This window comes from Ruditapes philippinarum, unplaced genomic scaffold (genome assembly GCF_026571515.1).
Source record: "Ruditapes philippinarum isolate M1 unplaced genomic scaffold, ASM2657151v2 ctg736_1_1_1_1, whole genome shotgun sequence".
Classification (NCBI taxonomy): domain Eukaryota; kingdom Metazoa; phylum Mollusca; class Bivalvia; order Venerida; family Veneridae; genus Ruditapes; species Ruditapes philippinarum.
This window is the reverse complement of record NW_026865754.1, coordinates 82,239-109,424: the sequence shown is the minus strand read 5'-3', so window position 1 is coordinate 109,424 and position 27,186 is coordinate 82,239. Positions and strand designations below refer to the sequence as shown.

Sequence of the window (27,186 nt, the reverse complement as noted above, 5' to 3'; positions counted from 1 at the left end):
TACGAGTGCCGGCTAGACGAGTTCGAGTACACACTATAGGGCTCTAAGTACAATTAAATTCCTTGATTTTCTTTCATACCATACTTTGATTTATCAATTAACTATGAATGTCATATTGCTGCCTTATCTATAGCTGTATAAGGTATATAATCATGTCAATAAAATATTAGCACAACAACATACGCATGTTTTGAATACAACGAGTAACACTTATACTTTAAAGATGCGCTCTTCAAGGTGAAGCAAGGTCCACTAGGTCTCTTAAATGCTATATTTATTTATATATTTATTTACTTATTTTTTTTTTTTAGGTTTCTTGTTACTCCGTTGTATAACTAAATAAATAACTTATTTGCATATTTTATATATTACAATTACGGTGTATGGAGGGACAAATACAACATTGCATTTTACCAACAATTTCAGTTCTTCATCAGATAAGCGTATTACACACTCTAAATATGTTATTAAAACATTTTATAACACATGTTTTCACTTTCTAATAAATAAAAATTATATTTATTCCCGAAGCTTAATGTGCGCTTTAGAAAATGAAACAGCTGAAAAGATGTGTACTTGTTCACTACCCAAGTGGCCATGTGCATGTATTTTGAAAATAATGACATATTACTTTACTTACCATTTTCATCAACATTTTTATACATATGGTGTATATTTAAAAATGACAACAACAACGACCAGTATAATAATAATAATGATAATAATAATAATAATAATAATAACAACAATAATAATAAATAATAATAATAATAATAATAATAATAATAATAATAATAATAATAATAATAATAATAATAATGATAATGTCTTGATCTTTAATTATCAAAACATTATCAAAGGAGACTTCTCGAATTTAGAAACAATAACATGTTTGAACATTCTTTGTTTTTGAAATAACCTTGATGAGATTTAAGAACGGTCTTAATACTGTGCAAGGGTTTAAGACTGACTATACAAAAACAATCATTCTTTTTTATTTCATGAGTTTTATAATAGAACATACACTACATGCAATTTAATTAAGTTTTTATTTGTCACTGCATGCATTAGTGTTTATTATTTTTACAAAAATAATTTGATTGGCCTCATTTAATTTGCAAGTGAACCCTGACAAACCGATATGATGTTACAAAGAGCCCTTGTTATACCTTATAAGTAGCTTCAGTTATATAGATAAGTGTGTTTTTCATCTATCTATATACTATTATGTTTTCAGATAGCGCTCCTGCATAATAAATACACCTATTGTTACCTTGATAAATTACGGCAAATGTTGCCCAAATGCAACTTTTCGGCATTTCCGATGAGTATACAACGCAACGTGCCCAATTTCAACAGCTCGGCATTTCGCATTAAAAACCTGTGAGGTGTTCCAACTGAGTCAGTGCCGCCCAGTTAGCTAAATAGTAATGGAGCGTTGAACTGTGAATCGAGTGACCCGGGGTCGATCCCGACGGTGTAGGTCACTTTCATTGTGATTGTCTACGGTCATTCGCACTCTGGCGTGCACGTAAGTTAAACGTTCCTAAATGAAAGTGAAGGCAACTTGTACAGGGAAACTGCTTGACAGATGCGGTGGTAGAACTGTGCCTTGGTAAATTCAATGTCGCTTCCTGTCGGGACCCGGAATGAAAACTACCAACACAACAACCAGCTGAGTCCGTTTGTGCATTTTCCGTCAGTAACTGGTGATGTGTTCACAAAATTAATATGTGTCCGTGTCTATTTATTAAAGTGGCAAAATTTAGTCTCGGGTTTAGCTACAAGTATAAGATTTTAAAAAGAAAAGAAAAATCTTGGTGGCATTTTGTTGTATTATATTTAAACAATGTTCTGCCGAGTTTCACGTCGTTCATTTTTACTTGGAAATTGAAAATGATATTATATTTTAAATTTGAGAGCTGGTTTAAAGCGACAAAAGATCCCCAGCTTACTGCCTTCAAAATATAGTATTTAAAAAATGGTCGAATTAATGGATAGATAGCCCTGAAAAAATCTTTTTGATGATCACAGAATGCCCTAGTTATAGATAAAATATCAGTATCATTACATTATCTTGGCCAATTCAACTTATCTGAATTGAAAGTACATGTACTTAGCAAATCCTGAAATCGGTGCACTCAAGGACTAGCAAATGAATATACATGTACGGTGCACTCAAAGATAAACACCAATTCTATTTGCTGACATTTTGAATCTATGAACATTAATAATTAAACAGTACTAATAATAAATCCCAAGTCATTTAATAGCTATTTATAGCAACTGATAAGCGAGTTATAAATATTACAACAAAAAGAGCTGGCCATAAATATAAAAGTGTAGTTCACAGGGAATTTCCAAAACTAAATAAATAGGAAATATTTGAAGAATTAAACCATTATTGAGCAAATATTCCTGGGTTCCCATGACACATTTCGTGGTTTATATTTTTTTATTCTTATTTCAAGGATTCATAAGTAGAAAACATCGGTGAAATGATAGCCAATTTGCAATCTCTATTCGTGTTCTTCAATCGGGGAAGATAACACGTGTCCAAGCTTAATGTAATACCATAAAAACTCGCTCCAACTTATATATTGCAAAATATCCTAAATGAGCGTTTGTGACAAATTCTTAATGGAATAGTTGTTATTGCTTTATAATGTTTTGTGTTTCTATATATCGTTTAGAAGACTACATTTAAAATAAGATATGTTATCTGTTTTCTACGATGGTTAAATATATTATTATACTAATAAAGTGTCTTACAGGGAAGTTATCAATTGCAACGAATAGCAGTAGTTCATCTCGAGTAACTTCCCTTGCGTAAGATAGTGATCGTACTTTTACAAAATTAAATGAACAAAATAAAAGAAAAAAAATCTGAATTATGTGTTAATTAGCATTGAAATCAAACATTTTTTTTAAAGTGACATTGAATATTCAGTAATTAAAATTTCACAACCATATATTGGTAATGAACACGATTCTTTACTTGTAAAATAAATTGTAATGTTATGAACATAAAATACAGCGCTGACTCATTAACATCAGAAAACTAATCTGTTTATGTTCCATTCAGAATTAAAGTAAACAACATTTTAATCGGTTTTGACTTGGCACATTAAAATTGTTTATTTTCAGGACATTGGCTCTTAGATTCACAGTCTTGGCCTTTTACAAAAGTACTCATTATATTGCTCATATTTTTGCTAATAATTTAATTTACCCAGATACAAGTGTTGTAATTGTGTATGAATATCGATTTTCGTGATATTAAATCAGGTAATATCTGGGAAGACTTTTTTTATCTTTATACCTACTAATTAAAGTAATCTACATTATTCCATTAATTTTTACATGGGTTACGTCCCTTTATAAACAAGAGGGCGACCTTGGCCATGGATTGCTCACATGAGGTACGTTCCTAGAAAAGGTAATAATTCTTCGACAATAAGATCTCTTTTGGATTGCTTTTTTATCCAAGCTGCGTTATTCAAAATGTCTGCTACAAAATAATACACGCCAAATATCTAAGCCTCTGACATTGTATTTAAAATCAGAGAAAATGATTCAGATATTTTTACTTACAAGTCTATGTTACTGTGTTGTAGATGTCCACTAGGCAATGATTCATGACAAAAACAAAACTCTGTGTATTGCAGTTGCTCGGAAGAAAACGTAAATGTTCATTGTATTTTCCTGAATAAATCTGTATATTCTAAGAAATCCTTTAGTTGGGATCAATTTTGACCCCAAGATAAATACTAATATTACTTTTGTAGAGGTCCACGAGACAATGCGTCATGACAAAAATTTGCATTCTGCGCAGTTAAGTTTCTGAGAGAAAAGAAACTATACACTTATGAACTTTCCTATAGAAGTCTTTATGAATTCAGTGACCCCCAAGGCGGTTTGAGATGCATTACTTATATGACTTGTATAGAGGATTACTGGATTTGCTGCATGCAAAATATCTAAGCTCCGAGCTCTATACTTCTAGAAAGAGCATTTTCAGACGTTTTTTCTAAACAAGCCAATGAAGACTAATTGACACCCAGGGTAGGTCCATAATTGACCCTTTGAGCATGACTTATACATGTATAACAATTCTAATTGGCCACTATCCAATGTACTTTATATCAAATATCTAAGCTCTGGGCATTATAGTTTCAAACAAGAGCTGTCGGTAGGACAGCAACGCTCGACTATTCTTAGTGCTTGATAGTAAAAAAAATGCTTGATAGAGTTACCTCCTCCTGTTTACAGGTTGGGGTCATGATGGTGAACAAGTATGCAAAGTTTCAAAGCCATATGTCAATGGACTTTGAAAATATTTGAACTATTACAAAAACTTTAACGTAAATTCTAAGTCGAAAAAGGGGCATAATTCTGTCAAAATGCTTAATAGAGTTACCTCCTCCTGTTTACAGGTTGGGGTCATGATGGTGAACAAGTGTTCAAAGTTTCAAAGCCATATGTCAATGGACTTTGAAAATATTTGAACTATTACAAAAACTTTAACGTAAATTCTAAGTCGAAAAAGGGGCATAATTCTGTCAAAATGCTTGATACAGTTACCTCCTCCTGTTTACAGGTTGGGGTCATGATGGTGAACAAGTGTTCAAAGTTTCAAAGCCATATGTCAATGGACTTTGAAAATATTTGAACTATTACAAAAACTTTAACGTAAATTCTAAGTTGAAAAAGGGGCATAATTCTGTCAAAATGCTTGATACAGTTACCTCCTCCTGTCTACAGGTTGGGGTCATGATGGTGAACAAGTGTGCCAAGTTTCAAAGCCATATGTCAATGGACTTTGAAAATATTTTAACTATTACAAAAACTTTAACGTAAATTCTAAGTCGAAAAAGGGGCATAATTCTGTCAAAATGCTTGATAAAGTTACCTCCTCCTGTCTACAGGTTGGGGTCATGATGGTGAACAAGTGTGCCAAGTTTCAAAGCCATGTCAATGGACTTTGAAAATATTTGAACTATTACAAAAACTTTAACTTAAATTTTAAGTTGAAAAAGGGGCATAATTCTGTCAAAATGCTTGATACAGTTACCTCCTCCTGTCTACAGGTTGGGGTCATGATGGTGAACAAGTGTGCAAAGTTTCAAAGCCATATGTCAATGGACTTTGAAAATATTTGAACTATTACACAAACTTTAACGTAAATTCTAAGTCGAAAAAGGGGCATAATTCTGTCAAAATGCTTGATACAGTTACCTCCTCCTGTCTACAGGTTGGGGTCATGATGGTGAACAAGTGTGCCAAGTTTCAAAGCCATATGTCAATGGACTTTGAAAATATTTGAACTATTACAAAAACTTTAACATAAGTGGTTACGACGACGCGGACACCAACGCCGACGCCGACGCTCGGGTGACTACAATAGCTCTACTTATTCTTATCGAATAGTCGAGCTAAAAACAATGACACCCCTGGGGCGGGCCAGTTTTGACCCCAGGGCTTTTATTTGAACAAACTTTGTAGACACTTACTAGAAGATGTTTCATGCTTAATATCTAAACTCTAGCTATTTGGGTTTTTTCAAAGAAGATTTAAAATTTTTGCTATACACATATAAGGAAAATCAATGACCCCCGGGGCGGGGCCAATTTTGTCCCCAGGGCTTTTATTTGAACAACCTTTGTAGACACTCACTAGAAAATGTTTCATGCTAAATATCTTAGCTCTAGCTCTTCGAGTTCTTTAAAAGAGGATATTTGAAGTTTTTACTATATGCATATGGGGAAAATCAATGACCCCCCCTGGGGAGGGGCCAATTTTGACCCCAGGGCTTTTATGTGAACAAATTTGGAAGACACTTATAAGAAGATGTTTCATGCTAAACATCTAAGCTCTAGCTCATGGGGCTTTTTAAAAGAATTTTTTTAAAGTTTTTACTATACACATATAGTTAAAAACAATGACACCCCTTGGGTGGGGCCAATTTTGACCCCAGGACCATTATTTGAACAAACTTTGTAGACACTTACTAGAAGATGTTTCATGCTTAATATCTAAACTCTAGCTATTTGGGTTTTTTCAAAAAAGATTTTAAATGTTTGCTATACACATATAAGGAAAATCAATGACACCCAGGGCGGGGCCAATTTTGACCCCAGGGCTTTTATTTGAACAAACTTTGTAGACACTCACTAGAAGATTCTTCATGCTTAATATCTAAACACTAGCTATTTGGGTTTTTTCAAAGAAGATTTTTAAGTTTTTGCTATACACATATAAGGAAAATCAATGACCCCCGGGGCGGGCCAATTTTGACCCCAGGGCTTTTATTTGAACAAACTTAGTAGACACCTTTTAGAACACGTTTGATGCTAAATATCTTAGCTCTACCTCTTTGAGTTCTTTAAAAGAAGATTTTTTAAGTTTACTTTATGCATATAGGGAAAATCAATGACCCCCCTGGGGTTGGGCCAATTTTGACCCCAGGGCTTTTATTTGAACAAACTTGGTAGACACTCATTAGAACATGTTTCATGCTAAATATCTCAGCTCTAGCTCTTTTGGTTCTTTAAAAGAAGATTTTTTAAGATTTTACTTTATGCATTTAGGGAAAATCAATGATCCCCTGGGGCGGGGCCAATTTTGACCCCTGGAATTTTATTTGAAGAAACTTGGTAGACACTCACAAGAAGATGTTTCATGCCAAATATCTAAGCTTTAGCTCTTAGGGTTTTTTAAAAGAAAAGATATTTTAAGTTTAAACTTTCGGTTGCCATGGCAACCAGAGTTCTGCATGGAATTAAATTCTTTGAACAATTTTTAAAGGTGACCACCAAAGATACATTCCTGTGAAGTTTGGATGAAATTGGTCTAGTGGTTTATGAGGAGATGTCATTTAAAGAAAAAGTTTACGGACGGACGAAAAGTTATCACAAAAGCTAACCCTGTCACTTTATGACAGGTGAGCTAAAAATCAACACAATGTAGTTGCAGTCACAACTTTATTTTGATATAAAAAATTGAGACATAATTTTAGATATTTTGTAACAAATTTTTCTTAAATGATAAGCTTTCATCGACTAGTCCTGCATCATACATTGGAACAATCCATTGCTAATTTCTGGGTTTTCATGACAAAATGTGCAGCAAACAATAGCCCAATCATGTCAAAATTCACATAAATGCAAGCAAGTTTTGTTTCATAAATTCATTCTAGTGGCTTAGGCCTTCTTTTTTTACAATGAACACAATACTACTAGCACAAGTAACAAATACATACTAGCCGCGTCACAACAAAACCAACATTGTGTGTGCGACCAGCATGGATCCAGACCAGCCTGTGCATCGCGCATGCTGTTTGCTTATACACCCTCTAGCAAGTAGAGAAACTGATAGCAAACAGCATTCATCCTGATCAGACTGCGCGGTTACGCAGGCTGGTCTTGATCCATGCTGGTCGCAAACGCACTATGTTGGTTTTGTCATGACACGGCTCATACTTCTTTTAATATACACACTTTCAAACATCAGGATCATATTAAGACATTATATTTGTAAAATTCTTTTTTACTTGTCAAACCTACATACAATTCTGAACATATTTTAACAGTTATATTTAGTATTTTGTAAATTTGTTCAAAGATTTACACTGTTTATTATTCTGTTTTTTGACACTGATTTTAACACAATTTTGGTCATATCTTAGAAGACAATCCACCTAGCTTGCTTTCCTGGATAACAAACGTGTAATCACAAACATCTCACCAAGAGACAGGCTATTTATCCCTCTTGATTTCTAAATCAGCGGTAAGAGACAAATGACCATTAGACTCAATGTTTGACATCAAATAAGGAATAAGGGAAAATTTGATATCCCATGGCAATACATTATGTTACATATACATTATAAAGATTTTGTATCATACTAATGTCACAATTGTTATCTAAATGTTAAAATTAGTAAGTCAATGTCACCTTTTAAATGTGAATGTCACATCTTTCACATCAACCCATCATCCATCTTTTATTCACATATCCTTTGTTCACATATCACTTTTACAATATCACACTTTTACTGCCACACATTACACTATATCTAGTAGCATTATGCCACAGTATTGAAGTTTTTCATCTAGCTATGTCTCTTTTACAAAACAAATATTATCCTTACTTTAAAAAGTATTGCTTATATATATCTTGTCAATTTTAAAAAACATACTAGATCTATAACTTATAATTTTAATTTACATTGTCACATTTGTATTTTCAAGTGTTAACCAAGTCTTTTTTCACAAATATTTTTGCCCCATTTATTGCTGGTGGAGTGGCATGCCAGGATTACGTGGGTCTGGAACACCGGGCGTCTCTAGATTTTGTTGTAACTGCATCAACCAGCGTTTTGTAGAATTATCGTCTTTCAAACAATTAGCAAATGTGCTGTCCTTCAATTGGTCTGGTAAACATTGTCGCAGTGCTTCCCTTGCCCTATAAATAACAAACTTGTATTCTACTAAATAGAATCACTTTAATGAACAACATCAACTATAAAACTGGCCTAAATTACATTAAAGTGGCACGCCTCTAGTTGAGTTAAATAAATTAAAGGAGATATGTTAACATTGAATGATGACTTAACAGATAGGCTTGAAAATCATCTTTGATTGAAAAATAACAGAAGCTTTTCTAGACTGTGGCCATCATTTCCCATTGAATGGAAAACTGTATTCATACATATTACAAAGAATACTTTCTTAACCAACGTCTACACATTTTCTTTGAGAATTTTCATTTATAATGAATGAAAAAGAGATTGAACATCTTTTACTTTTGTTATTAAGTTTGAAATTATATTCATGCTGAAAAGTTAACTTATCAACTTTCCAGGTTTAATAAAGACGTGAGATGTACCTCAGTGCATTATTTCAGTCTCCAAAGAAATAGCCAAGTTTTTACATAACAAAAACTCTCTAGCTATATACTCTTATTGTGAAATTAATATAAAAAATTGTGAAAAAAAGACTTTTAAGGAAAGGCTATTTCATAATAATGGAAACGTCATATTTGAAAATAATTGTTTTAGCACATGAGAGGCTATAATTATTTGAATTCCATCCTTGTTTTTATGTTAACTTTTGACAAAATAAACTGTGGGGGTACAAACATGTCAGATATTGAGCAATTACAACAATATCTCAACTACATTGTATTTTTAAACCTTAAACTTCTACAAAAATAATATGAGCGCCAGATATTTCTACTAAAATAAGAAAACAACAAACCTTGGATTATCTGATAACCTTAGGTAACATCTGACAACATGTTTCAGCAGTCTAGCTGACGGCTCCCTTGATAAATGTAGCACCATTTTACCCTGTCAAAGAAATATATACATGTATATAAAATTTCAGCCTGAATAATCACAAAACATAAAGATTCTCAACTTAACCCTTTACATGCTGGAGTCGAAAATGGGTAGCCTTTGACACCAGTATAGTTTTCAGACTAGTCTATACATTGAGTGTTGATCGCAAGACTGTTGAAAGTCCTTCTTTATTTCATATAAGTAACTGCAGTTTTGCGGTCAACCCTTTGACATATGTGCAGTCTATTCAGGCTATTATACTAGCTCAATTTTCATATTTTGTTCCTGAAAATAAACCCCTCCCCTCAATGTTAAACAAAATGTTCCAAATTCGAAGCAGATAAAATCCATTCAAGAAATTAAGCTAGCAGTCACACAAGAGTTGGTATATGTTGCATTGGCATGGATATATGTTAATAATTCAAGTCTAATTGGCTTTGAATTGCTCATATGGGTATTCTACTGTTACAGTTAAACCTGTGTTTAAGACCTTCTGTGAATATGATCCTGTAAAAAACAAGAGGGCCATGATGGCCTGGATCGCTCCCCTGACCCATCAACCGCATCCAAGCTGGCCAAGTTTGATGACAATTGAGTCAAAAATGTGACCTCTAGTGTGTTAAAAAGGTTTTCCATATTTGGGCAATGCGACCTAATTTTTGACTGGAGACAACCCATATTCGAACTTGACCTAGAATTCATCAAAACAACCTTTTTGACAAATTTCCTGAATATTTGGATCAAAAGCCACTACAGTGTTATAAAGATTTTTCTATTTTTAGCTTCTGTGACCTAGTTTTTGACCGGAGATGACCCACCTTAGAACTTGACCTAGAAATCATCAAAAAAACCTTCCTGACAAATTTCCAGAATATTTGGATCAAAACTGCAGCCAGTAGAGTGTTAACAAGTTTTTTCTATTTTTAGCTCCTGTGACCTAGTTTTTGACCTGAGATGACCCATCTTCGAACTTGACCTAGAAATCATCAAAACTACCCTCCTTTTCAATTTCCAGGATATTTCGATCAAAACTGCAGCCACTAGAGTGTTAACAAGATTTTTCTATTTTTACCCCCTGCGACATAGATTTTGACCGGAGGCAATCCATATTTGAACTTGACCTAGAAATCATCAAAACAACCTTCCTGGCAAATTTCTAGAATATTTGGATCAAAACTGCAGCCACTAGAGTGTTAACAAGCTTTTTCTATTTTTAGCTCCTGTGACCTAGTTTTTGACCGGAGATGACCCATCTTCGAACTTGACCTAGAAATCATCAAAACAACCTTCCTGACAAATTTCCAGAATATTTGGATCAAAACTGCAGCCACTAGAGTGTTAACAAGCTTTTTCTATTTTTAGCTCCTGTGACCTAGTTTTTAACCGGAGATGATCCATCTTCGAACTTGACCTAGAAATCATCAAAACAACCTTCCTGACAAATTTCCAGAATATTTGAATCAAAACTGCAGCCACTAGAGTGTTAACAAGCTTTTTCTATTTTTAGCTCCTGTGACCTAGTTTTTGACCGGATATGACCCATCTTCAAACTTGACCTAGAATTCAGCAAAACAACCTTCCTGACAAATTTCCAGAATATTTGAATCAAAACTGCAGCCAGTAGAGTGTTAACAAGCTTTATCTATTTTTAGCTCCTGTGACCTAGTTTTTGAGGGGAGATGACCCATCTTCGAACTTGACCTAGAAATCATCAAAACAACCTTCCTGACAAATTTCCAGAATATTTGGATCAAAACTGCAGCCAGTAGAGTGTTAACAAGCTTTTTCTATTTTTAGCTCCTGTGACCTAGTTTTTGACCGCAGATAACCCATCTTTGAACTTGACCTAGAAATCATCAAAACAACCTTCCTGACAAATTTTTTCAGAATATTTGGATCAAAACTGCAGCCACTAGAGTGTTAACAGGCTTTTTCTATTTTTAGCTCCTGTGACCTAGTTTTTGACCTGAGATGACCCATCGTTGAACTTGACCTAGAAATCATTAAAACAACCTTCCTGACAAATTTCCAGAATATTTGGATCAAAACTGCAGCCAGTAGAGTGTTAACAAGCTTTTTCTATTTTTAGCTCCTGTGACCTAGTTTTTGACTGGAGATGACCCATCTTGGAACTTGACCTAGAAATCATTAAAATAACCTTCCTGACAAATTTCTAGAATATTTGGATCAAAACTGCAGCCACTAGAGTGTTAACAAGCTTTTTCTATTTTTAGATCCTGTGACCTAGTTTTTGACCGGAGATGACCCATCTTCGAACTCGATCTGTAATTCATTGAGACAAACATTCTGATAAAGTTTGACAATGATCCAATCAAAACTGTGACTGCTAGACTGTTAACAACCCAATTGTTGACGACGAACGACGCACGACGACGGACGCTGGACATAGCCCCATCACTATACCTCACCTTGACCACTTCGTGGTCAGGTGAGCTAAAAAAACCCTACTGTTCTGCAACACTTCATGGATTAACTGAACAGAACAACCTCAAAATAAAGTCCACCTGTCTACAAAGGCCATAATTTGTCTTTCCTTTGGGTGGCCTTTGTTCACAGGTTTGACTGTAAACACTTTCAAGAAGACCAGTCTAACCCTTACTCTACTAAATTTCAAGAATGGATGTATCAATTATCCATTTCTTAACATAAAACTTTCAATTGTGCAGTAATTTCAAAACAAAAAATTCAAAATTTGTCAGTCAAGAAAAAAGAGCATTGTCAGATTGCATTTGTCAGACAATTTAATGATTTATGGTCTAACAGCCTAGCTTTATGCTGGTACCAGTGATTTTGCAATTTGAGTTCTCAGCATGTTAGGGGACAAAAAATGGGAGTATGTTTGTTTGTCTGTTTCTTTTTATGGTAATTTTAACATGTTTGGTCATATCTCTAAGATACACCTTACCAACCGACAAAGGTAACTAACCAGTAACCAACAATTTCTCCATAAGAAACCAACTACTAATCCACAAGATTTCTTAATCAGCAGTGAAAGACAATGTTCTTTCTATTACTTGGGGACCATAACCCGCTTTTCATGAAATGGCACGGAAGTGTCAAATTGAAGGTTCAATGATAACCGTCGTATGAACACGTCTGCAGATGTTTCTTCATTCCAAATTTTACCATTTCATGTTTAAATGTTGAATTCTGCTTAAGCCGGCACTAGAGGGCATGGACGGTAGTTTGTACTTGACAGTACCATCCATGAACAGGCTCAAACAAACCGAGGCTGCAACATTTTCAATTTTACCATTTTGAACATACTTTAGGGATTCTTATTTTCTCTATTTCATAGGGACTTAATGTCAGAAATCAATAATTGTCAAAGATAAATTCCGCCTCGCCTGAGGATTGAATCAGCAACCCCTTGATTACAAATCCAATGCTCTTCCTATAAAGCCAAGCAGGTGGTCTGAAAATCTTCAGCACAATATTACAAAACATCATGACAAAGCCACACCTTCTAACATTCAAGAACAAGAGGGCCATGATGGCCCTGAGGTCGCTCACCTGTATATAGGCCCCCCAACCCCCACCCCCCCCCCCCAACGTTGCAGAGCCAATTTAACCCAAGGGCTTTTATTTGCACAGACTTGGTAGACACCTATAAGAAGATGTTTCATGCTAAACATCTAAGTTCTAGCTCATTGGGTTTTTTAAAAGAAGATTTTTTAAGTTTTTACTATACACATATAGTTAAAAACAATGACACCCCTGGGGCAGGGCGTGTTTTGACCCCCGGGCTTTTATTTGAACAAAGTTTGTAGATTTTTACTTAAAAATGTTTCATGTATAATATCTAAACTCAAGCTATTTGGGTTTTTTCAAAGAAGATTTTTAAGTTTTTGCTATACACATATAAGAATATATCAATGACCCCCGGGGCGGGCCAGTTTTGACCCCAGGGCTTTTATTTGAACATACTTGGTAGACACCCATTAGAACATGTTTCATGCCAAATATCTTAGCTCTAGCTCTTTGGGTTCTTTAAAAGAAGATTTTTTAAGTTTTTACTATATGCATATAGGGAAAATCAATGACCCCCTGGGGCCAGGCCAATTTTGACCCTAGGGCTTTTATTTGAACAAACTTTGGAGACACTCATTAGAAGATGTTTCATGCCAAATATCTAAGCTCTAGCTCTTACGGTTCTTTAAAAGAAGATATTTAAAGATTTTTCTTTCGGTTGCCATGGCAACCAGAGTTCTGCATAAAATGGAATTCTTTGAACAATCTTGATAGAGCTTCATACAAAGAGTATTCCTGCCAAGTTTCATTAACATTGGCCTTGCGGTATCATAGAAGATGTCCTTAGAATATTTAAAATGTGGACGGACGACAGACGACGGACGCCATTTGGTTGGCCATCCTAAAAGCTCACCTGCACTTTGTGCAAGGTGAGCTAAAAACAATGACACCCCTGGGGCCGGGCCAGTTTTGACCCCAGGGCTTTTATTTGAACAAACTTTGTAGACACTTAATAGAAGATGTTTCATGCTTAATATCTAAACTCTAGCTATTTGGGTTTTTTCAAAGAAGATTTAAAGTTTTTGCTAAACACATATAAAGAAAATCAATGACCCCCGGGGCGGGGCCAATTTTGACCCCTGGGCTTGTATTTGAACAAACTTGGTAGACACCTATTAGAACATGTTTGATACTCAATATCTTAGCCATAGCTCTTTGAGTTCTTTAAAAGAAGATTTTTTAAGTTTTTACTATATGCATATAGGGAAAATCAATGACCCCCCGGGGCGGGGCCAATTTTCACCCAGGGCTTTTATTTGAACAAACTTGGTAGACACCCATTAGAACATGTTTCATGCTAAATATCTTAGCTCTAGCTCTTTGGGTTCTTTAAAAGAAGATTTTTTTAAGTTTTTACTATATGCATATAGGGAAAATCAATGACCCCCGGGGCGGGGCCAATTTTCACCCCAGGGCTTTTATTTGAACAAACTTGGTAGACACCCATTAGAACATGTTTCATGCTAAATATCTTAGCTCTAGCTCTTTGGGTTCTTTAAAAGAAGATTTTTTAAGTTTTTACTATATGCATATAGGGAAAATCAATGACCCCCAGGGGCGGGGCCAATTTTGACCCCAGGGCTTTTATTTGAACAAACTTGGTAGACACTCACTAGAAGATGTTTCATGCCAAATATCTAAGCTCTAGCTCTTTGAGTTCTTTAAAAGAAGATTTTTTAAGTTTTTACTATATGCATATAGGGAAAATCAATGACCCCCGGGAGGGGGGGCCAATTTTCACCCCAGGGCTTTTATTTGAACAAACTTGGTAGACACCCATTAGAACATGTTTCATGCTAAATATCTTAGCTCTAGCTCTTTGGGTTCTTTAAAAGAAGATTTTTTAAGTTTTTACTATATGCATATAGGGAAAATCAATGACCCCCCGGGGCGGGGCCAATTTTAACCCCAGGGCTTTTATTTGAACAAACTTGGTAGACACTCACTAGAAGATGTTTCATGCCAAATATCTAAGCTCTAGCTCTTATGGTTTTTTAAAAGAAGATATTTAAAGTTTTTTCTTTCAGTTGCCATGGCAAACAGAGTTTTGCATGGAATTAAATTCTTTGAACAACTTTTAAAGGTGACCACCAAAGGAACATTCCTGTGAAGTTTGGATGAAATTGGCTTAGTGGTTTATGAGGAGATGTCATTTAAAGTAAAAGTTTACGGACGGATGGCCGGACGCCGGACGGACGGACGCCGGACGAAAAGCGATCACAAAAGCTCACCCTGTCACTTTGTGACAGGTGAGCTAAAAATACTTGGTAGGGAGAAAATCAATAACACATCTTCACTATCTTTGTAGTAAACAACTGGTTTTATAGACTCAAAATGAAATTTTCCACTCAATGTCTTTATGTCTCAATGTCTTTATGTTTAGCACATACATATTCTTTTACATGGACCTACATACCCTTTTTTGATGGAATGGCATTAAAGTTTCAGTTTGAATACAACATTAAAGAAACAACTTAACAACTATGCCTTTACAATTCTGCACATTTCAAATTTTGCATACTTATTAAAGCAAATGTGGAATTAACAATTATAGGATCAAATGTTTTGGCTTGCCAACCTCAATTTGCTTGAACAAAAACAGATTTACCTTTGCCACCAGTATGAAGCCTGGCCAGCCGGCACACCTGTGCAGTCAACCCAGGGCGCTACACTGTTGGTAGCTCAACTGATATAGAAACAATCCCTTAAATTTCAAATGTTCCAGATACAAAGGTCCAGGATTACGATAATTAACTTACCAAAATCATGGCAACATGAGAAAATCGTTCATAAGTTTGACAAATGTATGACAATCCAGTCTCGTCCAATAATATCTTCTGTAGAATAAATGTGGCAACCTGTAAAATATAATCATTCAACCGTTGAAAAAATACAAACGATCCTCTAGAAGTAAAAAATAACGGGCTACTTTGAACTAAAGTGTATGTACCTGACAAAGCATGATTTAGTGGTATACAATAATGTGGATATTTTTTTATTAAGACTGAAACAACAACAGCTGTGGGTAGGACTATCAACTATTCTCAGGACTTGATAGTAAAACAAGAGCCTGTATCACAATGTTGAATTGTATAAGTTCTTAAAGGGAGACACAGGCAAAATTTTCATTTCTTAGTTTTGAAATTTTCATTCATTATTCTGTAAATGTCCTCAAAATGAATACACTAAACAGTCAAAGGAACAAAACTTTTCTCCATATAAAGAATAAAATGGTGTTTTCCTAACTTGACCCCCGTGGGTCAGGTTAGAGCGCTAAAATTTCACAATAGTTGTCACTCTGTACTCTGAAAACGTTAAAATACATGTCAAATCAATTACTTAGACTTGTTTCAATCATACAATATCCACAATATTTGTTATTGTAACTTCCAGGGTTTGTTCAAATCTCATGACTTGTTTTTAAACTATTCGGTGATTCTGTTCGCGTCAAAATTTCGTTCAACATATATAGATATATTTAAACTTCAAACCCAAAATATATAGAATTTATACAGAAATTCATGTTGAGACTTTAAGAAATGTCATTTTAGGGTGATTTGAGTACAGAAAATCATTTTTATATTTTTGCCATTATTTTGCCAGAGTATCCCTTTAAAGGGCTATAATTTTGTCAAAATCCATGTTAGAGTTATGGGCCTTAGAAAGTGACCACATACTATGCTCTCAAATAAGTTTGTGAAGTTTCAACCTATTCCTGGTATTGCCTTCAGTAATTTTGGAAATACCGACTTGTATGCAAATACCTAACCAAAATGTGACGCAACACCCGGGTGAGTGAGTACAAGAGCTCTCCGTATTCTTTGAATAGTTAAGCTAATAACTGAACTTAAAGATATGAAAATTTGCTGTTGTTAATAAACTATTAATCAACTTCGAAACTAAGAAAGGTAACTAAAGAAAATTTCTGTCAAAGGGAAGAAGTACCACACACAAATAACCTTTCAAATGACATCATGATTACAAAAGAAGTGATAAGACAATCAATGACAATTTAGTATTGACAGAGTATATTTGTTTCATTTAGCTAGCTTTAAATAAGCAGCCATTCCTTACAATTATTTTATTAGCCTTTCACTGACTAAAACATACTAAGTTACACCATCCCACAGACAATATCATCTATTTACAAACTAGACATGTATACCCATTATCAAGACTAGAGTATGAAATTTATTTAAGCAATAGTAACTTTGACTTTAAGTTGGAAGAATATTCATTTTATCTTTTGTTTATTTTCAAAAAGCTGGTTAGCTTCCCCACATGAAAGAATCTAAGGTCCCTAGTATGGGATTTGAAACCACAGCAGTAGGGGGCAAGTGGTTTGAAGCCAGCAATCTTGTTTAATCAATATTCTTAGTTTTTAAAATATACTTACACCTTTCCAAATATACTTACACTTACAAAGAGTTCACTTTTACATTACAATTTCAGAGACTTCACTTTCAAATATACTTACAATTATAAAGAGTTCACTTCCAAATAATATAATATTTTCACTTATACAGAGTTCACCTCCAAATTAAGTATACTTAAACTTTCACAGAGTTTATTTCCAATTATACTTACAGTTGTAGTCCTAAGTTACTATTATTTTTAAGAGTTCAACTTTATTTAGACTTACAGTTTTAGAGAGTTCACTTCCAGATTCCATTATTCTGAGACAAAGTGGTATAATCTCTGTGGTAAGTAGGAAATTGATCACTTCCTGTTCATCAGTCTGTAATAAAGACAATTATAACATGTAATAAAGACAATTATAGCATGAAATAAAGGCAATTATAGTTCTAGCAGTCATATTTTACAGTTACATTAGGCAAACTTAAAAAAAGTTATTTTGTGTTAAATAAGAGTGTAAACATCAGTCAATAAAGAAAGGCTGTATGAGCAAATGTGTTAAAATATCTATATTCAAATCAGGAGGTTGAAATATTTTAGAAACAAACTGAGAGTTTATTTCCATTTCAATGGTAAAAGTGACATTATTTTTTTTAAACTGCCAAATTGAATTGAAATACTCTAAGTAATTTATTTCAGAAGATTGGCAATTATTATGGTGATTAACCTACAATTGATAATGAAAATTGTTTATGATACAATATAGAAAGTATCTAAACTATAAAAAAGACTGTCCCATGTTTTAGAAAGAACTGAACATTACCGATACATTCTAAACAATATAGAGGATATTTGTTTGTTTGTGTGTAAGATGAAATTTTATTTCATCGAGTGAGCTTTAAAAACAGTATTCTCACGAGTGGCGTAGCCACGAGTGAGAATACTGTTTTTAAAGTTCACGAGATGAAATAAAATTACATCTTACACAACAAACAGACAAATTTTCTTTTTATTTTATGCTTAAAACAAGTTAAAACGAAATTTCCATAATTTTAACGTTAATATTAAAATCTGTTTCCCCCAATGAGAGCCCCATTTAGACGGAATTTCTCATTTAAAACAAGAAGTCTTGAGCTGAAAAATAAGTCCGCCAATCAAGGTTAAATGACGGTGATATTTATTCATTTTATTAAAAAAATATGAATGATCGCTTGTTTTAATCATAAAAACAAACAATTCTTGCAGGAGAAAATTCCAACCATCCATCCATATTTCTGTTACTTACTGCGAATTTATATTAGACCTGGCTTTCTAAAATGTAAACGGCAGCCATTTTTTAAAGTTGTGTATTTCATGGGAGGAAAATAATTGTGTAAGATTCAGAAGGATATAATTTGGATTTGTTAGTCATACACCTTTTTAAAAGAAAGAAAACTTATTTGAGGATTGTAACAGACAAAAAATAAGTGTTGACAGAAGTGAAAACATTCAGAAAAGGAGCTAGGAAAATGGAAAAATTGGAAGCTTGCTGAAGGAACGCTGGGTTGTTTTAACTTATTTTACGAGTGATGGCTGTCAATGCTTTTCAATTTTTCATAAAGCATACGGCAGTTATTGCTCGTAGGATACTTTAATATGCCCAAATGTCATCAAGAGCATGGTTTTGCATGGGGAAGGAATGTATTTTTCAGACTGTAAAAACGAAACAAAAAAAATTTAGAGACAAAATTTGGTGATTGGAATTTGAAGGAATAGAAGTAAGTTTTCTCTCTGTGTTACTTTTAACATTTAAGTTATTTATCTATTTCAGCTTTGCTATTTCTTTTAACAGCCTGACATTGTCAGAATTGTCGGTAAAAATAAAATTGAGGTACCACATGGGGAAAATCTTAAAAAAGTAGTTTCGTCATTGAAAAAAGTGAAATTATATTTTGATAATTTTCACTGTGAAATTATCAAATATAATTTTCACGGATAAATCAGTAATCCACTGAAAAGCATAAAATAAATTTATATAAATTTCCATTGGTCATGTTGTCTGTTGGTTATATTTTTCATTGTAAAATTTAAAATTGAACAAAATTATGGCAAAACGTCAAGTTGATTTTATTTTTACCTGTTCACTGACCATATACATAATGTCATTTAAATGCACTCATTTTCCTGTCTTTGATGCATCATATTTCTAACCATTTACAAAAATAATGTTGCTAAAAAAGATACCTAAATCTGGGGATTCTTGACGTCATTTAGTGTATAATACCAAATTATTACGCACATTTAATATATTGGGTGTTAATCAATTTGACGTAAGTCATTATGAACAATCATGACATATTGGTATAAGGTTATGCAAGACGTCAAAAAAAACAACAAAAAACAAAACAAAATGCTGTTCACAGTGCTTATTACTTTCTCACTGAGAACAGTTCATCATAATCACATTTTGTTTCTTTTCTTAACACTTTTCAACAAAAGCTCTAAGGTTGTGAAGACAAAAAAAAAGGTTCCTATTTTGAGTTTGATGTTTATGAAACACATATTGTAGTTCAGGTGCTTTGTAATATCATCTATCAGGCAGGTAGCTTCCATTATCATATAAATGTGAAGGTTAAAGTGAATTGGTCTATAAAGAAAGGTCTGTCATATAATACATAATAATGTTTATAGTAATTTTAGTGTCAAACATAACTATTAAAGAATTATTGCAGGTGTTGCTCATGACACGTCTTTTTATTGTGAACATGTGTGCCAAGTAATTTCAAAAGCCCTTGACTGATTAAAGTTATGAACTGGATACAAAATATACCATATTACAGAATGTGTTAAGCTTTGAAGTTCAAGTGTGACCTTGACCTTGGAGGTAGGCGACTTGGTTTTGCACATGACACATTGTGCCCAGTATTTTCAAGTTTTCTTTATGGATGAGAAAGTTATGGACCTGACACAACATATACACTTCAGCTGTCAATGTTGACCTTTAATCACCAAGTGTGACCTTGATCTTGAAGGAAGGAGTAAGAATGTTGCACATGACATATCGTCTTATTATAATAAAAATCTGTGGCAAGCTATTTCAAATTCCATTGATGATTATCTTAGTAATGGACAGGACATGAAATTATGATAGACAGACGGAGCCTTTTTCTATATCCCCCTTTTTTTTCTTCGAAAAGAAAGGGGACAATAAACATGCTTGTATCATTCGCTTTATCAAGAATTTACCAAAATTATCCTTTCAACTTAATCTACAATTTTTTTTCTTCAAATTTATAAAAGACAGCCTGCCAAATATCCCTTTATACCAGTTAATAATTATATTTTACAAAAACATATATAAAAGCATTACCTTGACTAGTGCACCTATAACTCCTAGGCTTGTTAATCTTAAATACTCAAATGGTCTCGTCTTGCTAACAGTGTGTAGGAATGGGTACAAAAATAGTGGAATGTTTGCTGAAATAATACAAAATATGACAGTGTAGATCAACATGGGTGAGTGACACAAACTGGATGCAAATTTATTCACAAAATCAATACATATATATATGTGTCAATAGATAAATGAATAGAAGCAGCATAACTGCATTTCTACACACCCCACCCAAAGCCTCCCTTCTAAAAAACCAAGAACATATTAGCTTTAAAATGATTGAACTTTGCCTCTCTCCTAAACAGTTTTGAAAACATAATTTTAATTTCAAAGTGTTTCATAAAAAAACCTTCAAACAATTTTTCTCATACTAAAATAGACAAGCTAAAATTTGGAAGTCATGTTTAGGTAAGTTACTACTTACCATTACATTGTACTTTTAAAATAAGATAGAAATATGTCCATACCTGGGATTTAATTATAACAATCATTTTGACAAAGTTTAAATATGGTAAATTGTATAATAAAATAGTGCAATATTCTGATGAAACTGTAGTCTTATTGACCGGGCAAGGTTTTTATTCATGTTTTCTCTGTGGGCTCCCAAGAGTCAAACTTTACACTATCAACTTGAACCACACAACCCATCAGAAGAGCACTATGCTTGTTCAATATTCTCTATTTACTACAAACAGATTTCTGTGTTTTACACATCATGTGTATTTTTAATATACTGGTTATGTTATTGACCAACAATATACATACCCTGTAAGAAAGCTGACCTGGTTTCTGGATGTGAGGCTACACACTGAAGTAACGCCAATGCGTTACACACACGGTTTGATTGATGCGCCTGAAAAATAATAGTTCCACACTTCATAATTATTCTTTTCTTTACTTCTTCATTTATGTATTAAGGCACAATATAACTCTTAATCAATGAAATAGTTTGTTAAGAATAGCACCTTTACAAGTCAACTGGTGGAAAATTTTGTGGAAAAGGCTAGGTACAAGAGATCAATGTGTTTTTGCAAACAATTCTAACACAACCCACATTTTTCCCTATTGAATAAAGAAGAATTAAAAGTGTATGTTATTATGCAATAAAATCACAGTTTGTGTTCTATATTCAGACATGTGACGTAATCATTATACACGTGACGTAACCACCAAAAATGCAAATTGCTGAAAATAAGTTAGGAAACAAGTCAGGCGCAATTAAGCTTAATATCAGGTACGGCAGCATTCATTTGTTGATGTCATGTTAGAATCGAAATAATATATCCAAATAGGTGATTTTATCGCTTGATAACATCACTGTTTGGAGTTCAGATGGGCATCATTATATCACTCGGGCTACGCCCTCGTGATGTAATTCCTCGCATCCGGACTCCAAACAATGATGTTAATCACTGTTTGGGATATATTATTTTTTAAATGAATAAGTATGTGAAAATTACAGACTCTTTTCATTGAATATGCTTACGCTAGAGTTGCCAAAACTTTATTATCAATGTAAAATTTGAAATTTAAAGGTAAAAATTCAATGAAGAACAAAACCTCACAGTACAAAACAAAAAGTTAAACATCCAACAGAGAGCAGATTTATGTCCCTTATGCATTGACAAAATATACGTATCATCACATAACTTACTGTTAAATGAGGTGGGTTAATTGCTGGATATACATGTACTATCTCTTGAAGCAATGCTGCCACTGTCCCGAAACTGTGCCATAACATGGGAGCCAAATCTGGGACCACTTCTCTTTTCTTACTGCAATATACAAAATGTCAAATAAATGTAACTATGATACTCCTTTTCCTTTCATTTGACTCAATGTTATGCTAGCCTTAGATCAATTTTAAAGATGAAAGGAGAAGAAAAAGACTACCAAGCTATCTGTGAGAAATCACAAGTAATTAGTATAACCTCAGTCAAACTTGTCATTTGTGACTTTCCATGGAACTATCCAAAATAGGTCACATATGACAGGGGGTCTTTTAATCCAGGTCAATAAAAAGTTTCAGTTTTACTTTATAAAAGTTTGCATATTCTTCGATTGTTTTGTTTGTCGAAAAAAATAGCATATCATGTTGTATAATTCAATTTTTTTATAGTAAGTGTTTTCAATAAAGATTTTGACATGTTTTTTTGTAAAACTAACAGGTTTGTTAATAGATGAAAATAAAATCATTTTGAACTATCATCGAATTTGGTAAAAAAGTAGCCAAATAAGTAATAAATATCTAAAGTAAGTTCTGATCAAAAGATAGATGAACAGCCGGAATAACAACACCAAATCTTTATCCCTGTGATAAAATATACTGGAATGCACATGTATTCAATTCATGAACTGTCCTACATAATATTATATCATTTATATCATAGACAAAAACAAAATCTTTCCATATCTAAGCAAATAAAATATTTCCCACAATGTGGGTTTAATCCACATTTCTTTACTGACAAAGTGTACCTTAATTCTTGAAGAGCATTCTCTCTAGTGTCTGGGCTTGTCAATTCACTAATCCACTGATAAACTTTCTCCCTTTCTCCCTGTGTCATTGATGCCCCCTGCATGGCTGGGGCTGAAGCCGATGCTCCTGAGGTTGGTGGTTGATTAGGGTTCATCATTCTTGGCTGAAAAATAAGATCAACACCCTCTACTTGTATAATGTGCTCCTCTTAGTTTGTGCTACATAACACTTTGAAACAAGAAGTAAAACAATGAACATACCAGACAAGTTACTGGTATTTAACACCTTTTTAGTATAGTCTACTAAATGGCACATGTTAGGAAAAAAAACAATATATTAGAGTTAAAGCGCATTTAATGGGCCAGACATGATACTCACATAGACCATACATGTCACTTGTGTAAGGGATTTCCAGGGCTTTTTTTCCTTCTGTAACAGGGGCCGATATAAGGCCCCTTCACAATTCAAAATTGCACTTTTTTTTCACAAAGTGGCGGAAAAAAATTCACAATTTCAAAAGAAATTTCACAAAATATTGGGACTTTGTCTGTGAAATACATTGTTTACCCTCCAGTTAATCATGATTTACGCCAATTTCAAGAACACAGAAATAGTTTTAATCAATTTAAATGGTTTAAGCACATGTTAAGCGGGTTAAAGTACCGACTTGAAAAACATTTTCCGGTTTCATAATGTCGCTAAATGCAAAATAATCGGTACAAGTCAACCCAGCCCCAAGTCAACCCGGCCTCAAGTCAGCCCGGCCCCAAATTGGTCAACCCGGCCCCAAACCAATGTTATTTCTGGTCAACCCGCCCCATTTTTTTATTTATTTTTTTTTGCTTTAAAATATAAACACTTATCAAGAAATAAATAAATTAACAACAAAAACAACAACAAAATTTTAACGATGATATCTTTTATTATTATTTATTTTATATAAAAACTATCAATATTAACAAACAAGCAACAGATGCATAGTTTACTGTTTTTACCGTCGCGAAAATAAGGTGACGTCTGTCTTCAACCTTAACCTCTTTACGATAGAAGTATTAAGAAAAAACTAAACTTTTTTATTGACAAATCATGGAAAAGAAACCTTAATGTGTTCAAATCATTACTATGTTATTGTATGTTAAAAAAAGAAATGACCAAAAGCACACTAAAGTGTTTCCAAGTAAGATTAATTAAGAGCGATGCTGCCATCTACCAAAGGTATCGCAGGTCATTGCCTCCTGTCTGTCACGCACAATATATCCACAATCAATACAGTTATCAGTCATAATGACATAAAATGATTAAACACAAAACACTTTCAATTTTTCAAACACTTAGTAATATTCCAATACTTTTTTACACAGTAAATATTCTTTGAAAATAAGTTAATAAAATACGAAACAAATATTAATTATACTGATGAACGTATTCAATAAAAACATTCAAATGAACTGAAAAAAAGATTGTTAAAACCTTTTAACTCGAAATTCTATGCATTTCTTCCTAATTATCGCATTAACACTTATGAAACCATCTTAAATTTACATCGAATTTAAAGGATTTGTTTCCACAGCTATACCTTTTTTGTTAATTGATTGCTTTAAACTGTTTGATTATCACATCTAAAATAATGTTGAGTAACATATAATTGTTGATGTTATATAATTATTCATTATCACTATTGCCTGTTAAAGTCTTAATCGGCGCAATTAAATTTACCGACACTTTTATGCCAGCGTTTTTTTTACTATTGTTCTATTGTCAATAATATTCAATTTTATTCCATCATACAACAAAATGACCTGAATAGTTTTCTTTAAAAAATACATATTTTGGGGCCGGAATGACCAATTTTAGGGCCGCACTGACCAATTTTGGGGCCGCATTGACCAAATAAAAATACTGTGGGGCCGGATTGACCAATTTTGGGGCCGGGTTGACCAATTTTGAGGCCGGGTTGACTTGGGGCCGGGTTAACTTGGGGCCGGGTTGACTGTAATTCAAAATTCCAGGGCTTTAGCTAGAACAACCGATGGTCCCTTTTTTTCAATAAATAAAACCAATAATTAAATTATGTTTCCGAAAAAAAGGTAGATCTACAAGTTATTTTCCTTAAATTTCAACCAACTTTTTCTTTTTTTTTTTTCTTTAGTGCGAAAGCCCTGTTTGATTCCAGTAGAGCGTGAAAAAATTCGAGAGAACCTCTTCGGTCACTGTGATGTTGACTCTAGGCTTTTTAATAAGAAAATAAATCTTTATTTTGTAATTTAAATCAATTTAACTCTGAAACTAATGTACCAGCCATATATTGTCAGGGTTTTAATTCCCTCCTAAATGTCAATGAAGTTTCTTGTGAGGTTACCCTTACTTGTCTTCGCAAAATAAAATTGATGTAGCAACTTCCAGAGGCAACACCACAGACGCTTGGGGTTTGGAGCTCAAAACGCCTTTAAAATCCAAATAAAATGCATATTTGTCAATCCCAGGACATGTACTGATCATATATATCGAAAAATCTTAATATACACACGGCAAAGCTGGGGCCACATAATCGGATAGCTTCGTTTATAGCCGTCTGGTCCATTGAATTTATCGAAAGTTTTTGTCGTTGAAAAAAACGGCGAGAATATTGATGTTTATTTCGGCTGTTGCGTTGTTTATATTACCGTTGAAGTTTAAAATTGACCATCATCGTGAAGAATTATATCTTCTGTGTCGATGGACCAAATGATTATGTGAAAATATTGGAAATGGATTAAAATACATGGTGATTATGACGGTAGGGGTGCGGATTTTTTCCGGCGAACATTTTTATCTTGTGTATTATTATAGATGTTGAAATATGATTTTTTTTCAAAACGGCATATATTAAGATTTTTCGATATATATGATCAGTACATGTCTTTGGATTGACAAATATGCATTTTATTTGGATTTTAAAGGCGTTTTGAGCTCCAAACCCCAAGCGTCTGTGGGCAACACCCGTCGCGAAAATATGTAACAAAACAAAACAGTTTTAAGTCGTTTGCCATTTATCATTTCAGTGCAAAGCATATTACATTGTAACAAGACCAAACTAAAAAGCAAATATATACCTGGTTTGCTGATATATCAGCCATCATTGCTGATGGTAAATAGTTTTTATTTCATTATTTTCCGAAACAAACCAAATTGAAGCCTACGGTGTTATCATAAATTTTATCACCGATACTTTATCTGCTTAGGTCAGACTATTGTATTGATTTTCCCTGTAAGACTCGCAGATTAATAATGTGATTTTACTAGGGGAATGGCATGCCTGACACAACAAAATGATATTGTTATATACTGTATTTTTAAAAAGATAAGATGTTTATGAAGTTGTTTATTCTTTCTGTTATTCAGATGAGTAATAGACTTAGTCTATCTGAAAAAAAAAACAACCCAAAGTACCGTACAAGTATAATATGTTGACCTGTATCGTGGAGACCCCGGCTGTACGATTGACCGACCACATTTTTCGCAAAGTGTCCCACCTTTTCACTGAAATTTTCTTCTGATCATAGGACTGACAAATATTTTTTTCAAAAGTGTTAATTATCATAGAGACTTACGAAACAGGTTCGTTTCCTTAAGAAAACAATGCGATGTAGTTTTAGTCACTTCAATCATAGTTGTAAACTTTACATTTTCATCTGGTCACCCAATGTCCCATTGAATTTTACCATTTTACAATACAGTAATTTTACCTGTAGCAAAACCAATCTTCTGTTACTTACTGACCAAAGATGTCAAACTAGATTCGGTAACCTCAACAAAATACCATTCTCACCTCGGATGCGAACATCAACAGAACATCCACGTTCTAGGACGTATGCTGTACATAGAGTAAAACCAAACATAAGGGTTTATACTTAGGAACTTAAACCCATTCACAGAAACTTAGGGTTTGGAGCTCAAAACGCCTTTAAAATCCAAATAAAATGCATATTTGTCAATCCCAGTACGTACATGTACTAAATATATATATATATATATATATATATATATATCAAAAAAACTTAATATAAGCCGTTTTGAAAAAAATTCATATTTCAACATCTATAA

At 33.6% G+C, this 27,186-nt stretch overlaps 1 protein-coding gene across 1 annotated transcript; it reads right to left on the bottom strand.

Annotated features, from left to right (window-relative positions):
- Positions 1-7,668: 7,668 nt before the first annotated feature.
- Positions 7,669-26,316, bottom strand: LOC132730182 (CCR4-NOT transcription complex subunit 9-like). The gene is made up of 9 exons (XM_060716039.1): positions 26,196-26,316; positions 23,103-23,266; positions 22,279-22,399; positions 21,390-21,477; positions 20,601-20,707; positions 17,538-17,633; positions 15,655-15,753; positions 9,261-9,352; positions 7,669-8,466 (listed from the first exon to the last, which is right to left on the bottom strand). The coding sequence occupies exons 1-9, from the start codon at positions 26,220-26,222 to the stop codon at positions 8,292-8,294; spliced, it is 969 nt and encodes a 322-aa protein (XP_060572022.1). The 5' UTR covers positions 26,223-26,316; the 3' UTR covers positions 7,669-8,291.
- Positions 26,317-27,186: the final 870 nt, after the last annotated feature.